Source organism: Trachymyrmex cornetzi, unplaced genomic scaffold (genome assembly GCF_001594075.2).
Source record: "Trachymyrmex cornetzi isolate Tcor2-1 unplaced genomic scaffold, Tcor1.1 scaffold248, whole genome shotgun sequence".
Lineage (NCBI taxonomy): Eukaryota > Metazoa > Arthropoda > Insecta > Hymenoptera > Formicidae > Trachymyrmex > Trachymyrmex cornetzi.
The window spans coordinates 2,444,232-2,456,164 of record NW_017297144.1 but is presented as its reverse complement, the minus strand read 5'-3'; the positions used below and the strand labels follow the sequence as shown (position 1 = coordinate 2,456,164).

The 11,933-nt window shown below is 32.7% G+C and overlaps 1 protein-coding gene across 3 annotated transcripts; it reads right to left on the bottom strand.

Moving 5' to 3' along the window:
* Positions 1 to 4,181: 4,181 nt before the first annotated feature.
* Positions 4,182 to 11,168, bottom strand: LOC108761372 (tetratricopeptide repeat protein 25). Of its 3 annotated transcripts, none has more exons than XM_018507864.1 (6): positions 10,920 to 11,168; positions 8,800 to 9,042; positions 7,600 to 8,237; positions 5,960 to 6,274; positions 4,892 to 5,453; positions 4,182 to 4,269 (listed from the first exon to the last, which is right to left on the bottom strand). In XM_018507864.1, exons 1-5 carry the CDS (start codon positions 11,105 to 11,107, stop codon positions 4,927 to 4,929), a joined length of 1,911 nt encoding a protein of 636 aa, XP_018363366.1. In that variant the 5' UTR covers positions 11,108 to 11,168; the 3' UTR covers positions 4,182 to 4,269; positions 4,892 to 4,926. The 3 variants fall into 3 exon arrangements, with proteins under 3 accessions (XP_018363366.1, XP_018363368.1, XP_018363365.1); XM_018507866.1 differs by having other exon boundaries at positions 4,912 to 5,453; XM_018507863.1 differs by lacking the exon at positions 4,182 to 4,269 and having other exon boundaries at positions 4,854 to 5,453.
* Between the last annotated feature and the right edge of the window lie 765 nt (positions 11,169 to 11,933).

Genomic DNA, 11,933 nt, shown 5'->3' with positions numbered 1-11,933 from the left:
TATTTTCAAACGTTTCAGTTTACACCTCACAATCAGTAGAAGATGCACTCTATTTAATTTTCAAAGAAAGTTTTGGTACAAGTTGCATGAATAGAACGGTTTTGGTAAATTATCTAAAAATTTAGCGAGATACAGGTTTGAAAATAATTTTGTTGGATTATTCAAGCATTGATAATAATAATTAACAAAAAAGTTTAAAACTAGAGGTACCAAACAGTCATTATTAATCGTGTCTATTTTTTAGATTGATATTATGTTTTTTCGTGTAAAAAAAATAGAGTGTTAAAATTTTTATATTTTTTTTATAATTCTTTGTTTAATTTTTTATTATTTTCTTTCTTTTTATACTAATTTAATTGCTTGGTTCTTTTAATGTTAACATTCTGACTGTTCTCAGTTTGAACGTATCTTACATAATTATTTTCATGATTTTATAAACAAAATTATTTTCAGATTTATATCTACAAATTTTTAGAAAGACTTTCGTTGAACCATTCTTTCCGTGTGGTATTTTTAAGACGACATGATAATTTCGCCCAAGGCTAAAGTAATATATGTTTATTGTTCTTTACGAACATGATTAAATTCTCAGACTGAACGAGTTAACAAGAAACTTGGAATTTCAGTTTGAGATACACGCTGTGCGAGAGAAGGCGCACATTTTCTACCCGCGGATTAAAGTTGAGGAAATGGTTTTAACCACGAAATGAAGCCAGGGGAAGATCTTTTTCTCGCGAAATAATTCCCCGTTACCGCACTCGTTGCGATGAAGCTCGTTGCAGGAAAAAAAGAAAAATCAGTTGATTAAATCCGAGACCTGAAGAACATCGGTCAGTCTAAGCGACCACACGTGTCGGTACTTAAAATAAAACCCGGCGGGGGTTAATGGGGATTTATTGTACGCCATTAGATTTAGCGCGCGAATCAGAGGGTTAAGTGGAAAATGGGAACCCTTTTGAGAATTTCTCTTCTCCACTAATTAGTTTTCGAGCGCGGGATTGTTTTAACGACGCTATTGTTGGTTTTCGATACATTTCCCGTATAATAATCGTGTGCAATCGTGTGTGACAACCGCAGAATCCGATTTTACACACTGGGTTATGTAGATAAGAAAGATGCGAGAATTCTCTGAAAGAAAGAGTAGATAAGAGTACAAGCATTTGTTTCGAAGTAAAGTATAATACGAGGAGTAAAACACTAACACGAATAATTCTCTGCTTTTTACGAGATAATTAATATTATACATCTACCGTCATCGTCGCCATGACACGTAGTCGCCAAGTTCAGCTTTACAGATATAAAATGCTTTTTTTTTACTCCTACATATTTCTACAACGTTTGTTATAGTATGTTACCTGCAGAAGCGTCCGCTTTAATTTTCTTAAAGGCAAGCGCTCTTAACAAATGTTCTACGTTTATTTACACTTTCAACAGTTTCCGCGATAATAAAAGCAACAGTGGTTGCGCTATTTTGTTCATACAGACTTAGTTCTTTTCCACTCAGCGAGTCAGGACGAATTGTTCCAAGGCCGAGACGTTGCTATTTATACTACACGTGCAAATTGAATAACAGTAAGAGGATTTCTTGTCTACAAAGCAGATTATTGTGTCTGCCTTTTTTTATTTTTCGAGAGATTGTAATTTTGTATAAACAAAGAACATACAAAGTGTTTTAGACTTCTGTCTGTGAATTTTTTGATAAATATGAATAGTAAATTCTCTCTCTCTCTCTCTCTCTCTCTCTCTCTCTCTCTCATTTGTTATTATTATTATTATCTTCTTACTATTAATTTAGTTACCCATTTCTTTGTAATTTAATTTACTCTGTAATTTAATTTACTCTGTAATTCAATTGTATTTTTGTTTGGCGCTTGAGAGGATATATTTCTAGCGCTTAATAAATAGCGATATTTATTTACGTATCTCTCTCAATTGCAATGTTTCAATTTTTTATTTGTATACGCTATTTACCATGCTACCTTTTGTTTCTGTTTGTTTTTATATAGTTTATACAGCTTGCAAAGTATTTATTTTCATTTACATTATTTTTGTTTTGTTTTACTATTCTTATTATTTTTGTTACTCATATATGTATACATTTTTTTATTCCTTCATTATCGTTTTCTTTTCATTTTTATATTTTTAGAAAATATACCTTGCCCTAAAATATAAAAAAATGCCTTTATCTGTCAGAAAAATTTATTACAATGCAATTGTAATGTCCAACCATTCTCGTTAATTTAACACCTTCTAAAATTTAATTTTATATTTTAAAACTTTGTTTTATACATAATTTTAATTTATTTTATTAAAATTCTCTAAGAGTAAAATTTTATAATGTTGAAGTTGTTACATTTTCGTACTACAATAACTGAAACATTTTACGCGATAAAAATGAGTATAACACTGGAATTTTATTTTATGTATTACGTTACTAAATTCAGAATGCTTCGATCTCATTTGAAAATAATGAATTTATTACAGAGCTCTGAAATTTGAACTTTTAGCCGCAACTTGAACTCGCAGTAAAGGTCGCAATCGTGGTTTGGCATATTGTAAATTCTCGCGTGTCTCGACTTATTTTCTTCGCCATCTTGGCAGCTCGACAAAGAGCCTTGCCGAGAACATAGATAGCTCAACAGGTAGCTTTTAGAACTTCGCACTCTCCTCTCCTCTTCCTCTCTGCCGTATTTTTCTGCCGTTCTTTCATATTTTACATGCTGTGCAGGCGAGCTGTCATGCCTACACGCGTGGATTGCTCTTCAGCGTTGATACCTTCTACGCCGCTTCATCCTTTGACATCGAAATCGATTGAATTTTGGCCAAACGCATATATATATATCTTCACAAGCGCGATAAACGCGTTTAAATAAACTCATTCGTTTACACGACATGTGTCGATTTGTTTATCAAATCTGACAATGATTTTACATAGTTGACTTTTTATAATTTAAACTTTGCGGTACATGTACATTTTCGACAACATCGTTTGGACGTTTTTTAGAACTTTATTTAAATGTATAAAACATTCTGGTGTAAAAATATCAATGCAGATGTGCATACGCGAATACTAATAAAATACGCTACGAATAAAATTAAAGGATCATTTAAAACAAACGCTAAAAAGGGATTAATTCAAAATTACGTATCATTGTGAAAAATAGTCGCAGAGCGATATTTAAAAAAAGCGTTTGAAACCTCGACTTTTGAATGCTTCTAATCATATTTTTATAGCAATTTTATCACAAACGACACTAATTTAAAGTGAACCTTGAAAAATTGAAGAATAAACTATAACTTTGATAACGTGTACGAGGAAAACAAAATTTTTTTCTACAAGTTTCTTTAATTGCATCTCTTTAAAATGTTTTGTTAATCATTACGCTATGATTTTTTTTATTAAGCCATGATACTTGTGACGATTTAAAATGAATAGTGTAATTTCTTCAATTATTCAAGGTTCACTTTAAGTTAATTTTAGTGTAAAAGTATTTTGTAGTGTTCGGACGCAATGTAGAAGCACGTTTAAAGCATTCAAAAGTTGAGGTTTCATGTTTTAAAACACTTTTTTAAATATCAATCTGCGACCATTTTTCGCAAAAATACGTAACTTTAAATTTAGTCCATTTTAGCGCTGATTTCAAGTGATCCTTTAATTTTGTTGAGCAGTATATTTATAATGTTCTTCCACGATATACAATTATCACATTAAATACTTTTTTTCCTTTGTCTGAAAATTTGATGAAAACTCGATTTAAACTAGCGCAGAATAGTCAATTACTTTTTTTTTTTTACAAAAAAGAGATTGAAAAGATTTTGTGATATTAAATTTTTGCAAAAAAGAATAAAAAGAAGCGAATAGATGACAGAGTGATAAATGTGGTCGAGGTTGTCCATATCACTATTTCAGTTTCACATTTTCAAATCGATTACAAGTATGAATAACAGAAAAAAGCATAGTTAATTATGGTTGCGTGCTCTCATTAACTGAACGATCAGCCGGCACTTCATTGGGCAATGCACAATTACACACACGATACACCTCGCACGAGTAAATAAAGCGTGACTTGCCGAACGCTATGCAATCAAACACGATTCGTAGATGGTAAAAAATTCAAAAGAACTGCATTCGATGAACATATTATTATTATAGACAATTTACAAATTGTATTTTTGTTTCAGGTCAATTTATTATTGTAGTTGTTCTCTGTTTTTGATCAATGAATCTCGTCAAAGGTTTCATTAATCCTCCGGAGCTGACACCAAAATCTGTAACACAGTACAGTCCATTGTATGCAAAGAATGCATTCAGAGAGACACATATTAGCGCTATTTATGTTATTCTTTATCGTTTATTATAAAACAAGGAATGATTCAAACAATGTTAATAGCATCTCCCCAAATGCACCAAAAATAATATAAGCTGTATAAATATGACATAATTCAGACCGCTAAAGCAATAAGCATTTTATGTAAATAAATAATCAGATCGTTTATGGACTAAATTAGTTAAATAAATCAGTACTAAGATTTTATCCGATCTTAGGCTACGTTATATTGTGCTTATGCATTTTGTGTGTTATAGCCCTGATTGACGCTGAGTCTGTAAAATTTATATTAATTAAAATGCACTAATTATTTTTAAACTGACATAATTCGATAATCGTATAAAAAAAAAAACTATTTCATTATCTGATTTTTAAGACAATATTAAGACCTTATAGGTTCATCCTGTGATACTTTAACAGAAAGAATAATCTAAATTTGTACATGTAACATAAAGAAAATTGAATTATTTGACAGAGATTTATAATTAAGTGGATCTAATAGATTCTATCGTCAATTTCGGATCGTTAAAGGAAGTAAAAAAATTCAAGATTTTTTACTGTACTTGAAATTGTTACAGCATACCCCTTCGATTTTTCGTCATAATTTCGTTGTAGCGTAATTCCGAACATTCTTCTTCAGTTTAGCGCGTTTAGTCTTCGGTAGAGACATCGAAGTTGGAAAATGCTTCGTGAACGAAGGATTCCTCATTGTTATCCTATTTTTCCACTTCAGCGAGTGACGAACAGCCACACGATGTTCCAACGACGGCGTCATGCTGCGCTTTGTCAGTAACGGTGTCAGAGTTACGCCCTCGTAGGATCTCGAAATCCTGAATGTCTCGCATTCAGCTTGTCCGCTGCACCTTTCGACATTACTGGAGCACGTTGCGATTGGTTGTTTTAAAGAGACCGATGCTTTGTCCTCATTGATGGAATGTCTAGACTCTTTGTAACAGGTACGGAACGTTATGTGCGACTCGCGTGACAAAAGTTCATCATCACATATCCTCATTCCGTCAAGCTTGTCTTTGTATGAAACGTCCGTATAAGAGTCGATCGCATATGTTAAGTTAGTGTTTTTGCTTCTGCAGGATACGGCGCTGTCCACCGAACTTGAATTCGACTCTGTATTAATATCATTAATTTGAAGCTTTTGTTAAAATAATTTTTTATCCAGATTCTCAATCACCGCCTAACTTTTGCGTTACTTTTAAATACAATATAGAAAAACCTGTAATTTTTTTATATAACCTTTTTATATTTTATTAAAAAGTACGTGGAATCCTTAAGTGTTTCGCGTTCATGGAAAGAACTTTTTTGTTAAAGTATCTAAAAATGTAGGTATCTAAAAGTTTAGGTGGATAATATAAATCTGAAAATAATTTTGTTGGGCCAAGTCAAAATAATTATGTAGAATTAAAATAGTTGCTTATAGAATGACAGGATTTTTTGCGACATTGCTCATACTTGAGCTTTTCGCATAATTATTTTGATTTAAATTTTTGATACTTTAACAAAATAATTTGTTTTCTATGTTGGATCGTTTTTTTTATCAAATAATAAATTTTAAATCTCTATCGACAAATACAAAAAGTTTTGGTATCCCCTTCAAATTTCCTTCAGCCTAATACCTATCTCGCGTTGATCGAGGATCTCGTCCTCCAGACAGTCGGAGTAAAACGGTGGCGTTAAAGCGTCGTAGTCCTTGCTGCGTGTCATTCTCCTAATACCCGAACTTGTTATCGCCTTGTCCTCCTCGGATAGTCCAGGTTTTTTACGCGGCGATAGTCTTTGGAGAATACTTTCGAGGCATCCTTCCTCGCTGAACGTGACTTCGCGTAGAGCACGATTCAACTGTTCGATTAGATCTCGAATGTAAGACAGCGTTGGCGTATCGCCCTCCTCCTCGCTGATCTTCGCAGCGATTCGTAGCTCCTCGAGAGCCTCTATGTGAAACAGAGCTCATCTTAGGGAATGGTCGTATACTGAACTTTCTTTTTACAATCTTACCCAACCACATCACATGGAACGGTTTTACTGAAGTATAATTTAACTATATATAAGTCTAATAATAATTTTGTTGTATAATTAAAGTAATTATATAGAACACTTAACCTTTACAGGACGGAAAGCCATTATAGTGGCGCTGAAGCAGCGCCATATTTTGAGTCAAAAAAGACAATGAAAAATAATTAATTATAACAAATCTTACTCAAGAAAAAACTGTAAGATTTTAAAAATAAACCCCCTCCCTCTCTCTCTTTCTCTTTCTGTAAAGGTTAAATATTGATAACAATGCTTCAAAAAGTTTTAACATTCTAGTAATAGTTTCAGCGTTCTAGATAATTGATGTCGAAACAAAATTATTTTCAAATCTGTATCCAGTTAAATTTTTAGATATTTTAGCAAAATCATTCTTTTTATATAATCAAGTGGCGAGCAGATCCAATATTTCTTAAAGTCACGTAATTTCAGCGAAGCAATTAAATATATATCAAATATATTAAATTGGATTTTTGAAAAGATTCCAAGGGATATATATATATATATAATTTTGATCTCATTTCTAGGATTCCTACTTCGTAGTTTTACCACAATTTCGTCGTATCTTAGTTGTTTACAGATATTTCACCGTGGTCTACATTTTGACATTTTCTCACAGGCACAGTAAAATGAAAATTCCTCGTGATAAAACCGTCAGGGTATACGTCAGAGAAAAGTATTATATTTTTCACTCCGTTCCTCTTTTCTTTTCTCTTTTCTTTTTTTACAGTTCAGTCATACAATTCTGATATAACCAGATATTTCAGATGGTTTTTCGAATAATTCAGATAGAACTTACGGAAAAATGTGCGTTATTTGTTTAATAGAACAAAAGTGGTGAGAGGCCGCTACGTGTCTAGAAGCGATATTATATCCTGCCGGTATTCATAGTCAGATCTTATATTCGAGACCGTCTTAAGTACGGTCTTAAGAAGTCACGAACCAATCAGAAGGCTGCATTAGTGTCTTAAGACATTACTTAAGACGGTCTTGAAATAAGACTCGACTATGAATACCTGCCCTGGAAACATTTCGAAGATTAGAAATTAATTTCAAAAAAAAAAACTTCACTGAAATTCCGACAAGAAAGAAAGATATGTAATATCTCTGGCAGTGGGGTGTCTAATTATTTTCGCGCCCGGAAGATTCGTTCGAAATTGGGCCAAGAAGAAGAAAGGGATGCTCGCGAAAAGACTTGGAACAACAGTTTGAGAAATAGAGTCATCACCGGCGAAACGACCCAGCATCGCCAGGCACTGCGCCCGCAGCAGGTCGGCATGAAAGGTCCACTTCTTCGAGTTTGCCTCCTCCGCGCATTCCCGGCACTGTGTCGCCTTGCGCAACGCCTTGACGTACTTCCCCGTCTCCAAATGGCAGCGTCCAATCTCATGGTGCACCCAAGCCCGCGGCACCGGATGGTCGACATGGATCGACAGATTTTCCAAAGCACGTTCGGCAGCTTTCAAATGACCGAAGCTAAGATGCACTCTGCCCAGTGTCACGAGAGCGCGTGACAGTAGAACGACGTCGTTGGTGCTCTTCGACAACCGCACCATCATGGCGACGTTGCTACACGCTCGATCATGCCTTCCCAATCCCGTGTGGATCAGAGACAAATACTGATACGCCAATATTCTGTATCGGCGAGAATCCTCTAAGCCTGAAGATAATGTTAGCAAATCCTCAGCGAGTCTCAGGGAAGTCTTCATTTTGCCAGCGTTGAAATTAACTTTCAAGTTCTTCAACATAGCATTGGCGCGATTATTGACATGCTTCGACATCGTCATGGACTGAATTAGTTTGGAGGTCAAGGGTCCTAGCGATGATAAAATTTTACCGGAAGTTTTCTTGCGATTATCGAGATATCTGAAAGAGGAATAAAATATCTTTTGATTGAAATGTCGAGACACTTAATAATATTCAAGTTTCAAGTCATTAAGGATAAAGGTTTTATGTCAAACTAAATTTCTAGGATGTAATTAACTAGCCTCATCGTCTACTTTAAACCGAGAAAAAACTTTATTTTCTTCAATTTTAATTTTAATTCAAATTTTATTCCAATATAGACTGCAGTATTCATAATCGATTGATCATTATTTGATGAACAAATTATTCGAATCAATAATAAAAATTAAAGATGAATCGTAAATAATAATAGAACAATTTTTTGAACACATTTGTGTATTCGGACAATAGAAATATATAAAATAATAATCCAAAATATAAGTCTGTAATTATTTATGCTTTCAATCAAAGATTAAAAATCATTATACGATTATGAATTTCAGCTGAAAAAGATACTTTTATTTTAAATGTCAAAAAATTGAAGTAATAGAAAATTGGCTTAAAAAATTTATAGAGGACCCTTTGAAATTAAAATGCTAGTGGAATATCTATTATCTACGTAAAATATAAGAGTTTGATCTACTTGACATCCGTGATTATCGATAGATCATCAAAAGACTTCGAAGTATCACGTGCTTTAAGCGCCACATTGTCGTGGCTCGAAGTCGCCCTCGAATTTGCGTCATCTCTCGTCGAACTTTTTTCTGAATTATTCCACGAGCTTATTGTAGCTACGGTACGACGTGCTGCCACACTGTGACTGCTGTCGCGCGGACATACAGTAGCTGCTCGGTGATACAATACTAACGCCGACTCGTACTCGCCACTGTACAATTTATGTGGATAAATTTTTTTGGTACTTATTAATTATATATTCTTTTCATCAAGTTTTTTTTATCATTATAATTCCTCAATATAAGCGATTTTATAAAATATTTAAATACTTTCACATTATTATGAAACTTTTCTCTCTCTCTCTCTCTCTCTCTCTCTCTCTCTCTCTCTCATATTATTAAATATCGCCCCGTCAAAATAGATTTAACAATTGTATGTATTTGATTTAATAATTATTCTTTAATATAAATATATTATTTATAATTAATAAAACGTTTTAATACTTAATTAATTATAAAGCAATTACTAAATATTAATAAATATTGTTCCACCGAAGCAAAGTAGATATAATACAATTTCAATATAAACATCTTTAATATATATATATATAAATATAAAAATATATATGTATAAGATATATATAATTATACAGATATATTTAATTATTTGATAAGAACTTGATATTCAATTATACATTTATTTAAAGGCTTACGGTAAAAATATGACATAATAATATTTAATGTTATAGCTATAAGATTGCAAAAAAGTCTCTATCGCTTTATTGACACAGGAATTAAACCGCAGGCTGTTGGAGAGATTTTTTTTTAATCGAAAAAAAAAAGGAAATCTATTTGTAGAATTAAAACGCTCATGGCTATTCGCAAAAACTAAACATCGACCGTTTATAAAGTGATATTCTCGTTGAATGTTCTTTCAAGGAACGAGACATATTGGCAACATTTCCGATATTCCCCACGACCCATTTTTTTTTTAATGTGGCCGAAATGCTTATATCTTAGTGACAACAATGATAGTTAATTATCGTAACGAGCTTTAAATTTTAAATATTCGATACAGCGAAGTTATGCTAGGTTTTATCGATAACTAATTTGCCCTGCTATGTCCGATAAATTTATGTAGTTAACGAAAATATTTACTAATATTTCTGTTTAAAATATTATTAGATTAAACGCCGTAATTATCAATTTATTAAAATGCTTGTGGTATTTGAAATAAAATTATAATGGAGAAACAATTATAGAGCAATGTAATAGAATCATTGCAATAGAGAAACTAAACAATTCTAAAATCAAAGTTTCTTTAAACCAAACTTTCTTTATATAATTCTTAGATGAAATTTATTGAAGATAAAAGATTTATAGAGAAACCTTTTAAAAACTTTTAGAAATGAAACGAAACAGGAATTTATTTCATAAAGTCGAAAATCAAAAACAATTTTTTTCAGACCCTGTGTTATCTCTATTAACTCTCTTGATCTTATCATCTATATTAAACATAAACGAGTTCTTACTCCTCTTACTTGAGGATATTAAGGATAATCGACAGATAATTAATATCATTTCTTTTCGCATAGAAAATTTTATTCATTACTTATACATGTCGATCAATCTTTATATCCGTACATAATATTGACACGTTGGACGTAACTAAGTTAATAGGAATATACCGTGATCATTTCTACGTATTCATGTGTGCAGATCCAATTTCCAGTTGAAAATTACAGAACGTCAATGCGGCACAATGGCTCTTCCTCTCTCATTGTTACATGTTACGTGTACGCGATCCAATAGGACCGTACAACATCATTTCAGAAACAAAAATATTAATAAGAAAACGGTCGGTGTTTAGACTTACATGAGAAAAAAGCGGGAGACGAAAGCGAGTAAAGGGTTAATGTGCTTTTGATGTAACTCCGAAAATGACAATCGATTTTAGAATTATTCAACGCGGAACCCTCGAGACCAGCGTTACGCTCACGTCAAATTAGCTAAGCTAATCAAAAGTTATGAAATATGAAGTGCGATTAATGCCATCCAGTACTTAATATCATTAACAGATATTGATTACCGTTGGCACAACTCGTCCGCTTCGTGATGTAGGGCTTGTGCAAACTGCCGGGTATTTCCATGGGACAGTTTCGAAACGCTAGTCTTTATCTGAAGGCGCGCACGACTCTCCGCGTTTTCCACGGTCTGCTTGGTGACATCGAGATCGTGCACGGTGCTGTTGAGCTTCCATCTGGCAGAGGTAGCCATTCATATCGCTCGAGTCCGGATCCGTGAGTCCGTCTGATCGAAGATATTCGCGATTTGTTTTTCAGACGGAAACCTCTCGCAACCAATTTCGCTCGTTTAAAATCGATTTTCAATACAATACGGTACGATATAACACACTGGGCTGTGTTCCAAAACGTATGTACATGCATACCTGCAGTAATCAAAACTGTGTAGTTTACATCATGTAATACATGGTTTAGAAACTCAGCCCTAAGAGAAAAATTGTTGGTGTTTGTAATTTATAATTGCATGGTAAAATAATTATGGAGCTTTATTTATATCTTACTGCAAAAAAAAATAAAATTGTAGTTTTTACGTATATTATTTTTGGTACAACTATAATATAAATATAATTATAATTACTAGTATAAATACGATTATTATTACTAACGTTATAGATAATAATTATAAAATGGAGCGCCTAATCATAATATTTAGTATGCATAATCACAAATACCAGAAACTTATCTCTCAATACAGTCTACATTCTGTTTGTCACATATAAATAATTATTATATTAATCTGATTGTATAAACGCAATTATATTTACCTATGGAGGGGATGGACGGAATAAAGGCACAATTCTACTTAGACCTTTTTTCCAGCAATTAGCTTTTTCATGTAATATTGATAGTAATACAAAAGTATTGTAACATGTAACTTCTTAAAGACATTACATAAATTCATTTAATATTTTACCCATTTGTGTATAATAAAAAAGTAACAAGTTATTTTAATTTGTGTATTAATATCAAGATTTTGTAATTTTAATTTTGTAATCTTTATTCCACCCATCCCCTCAATT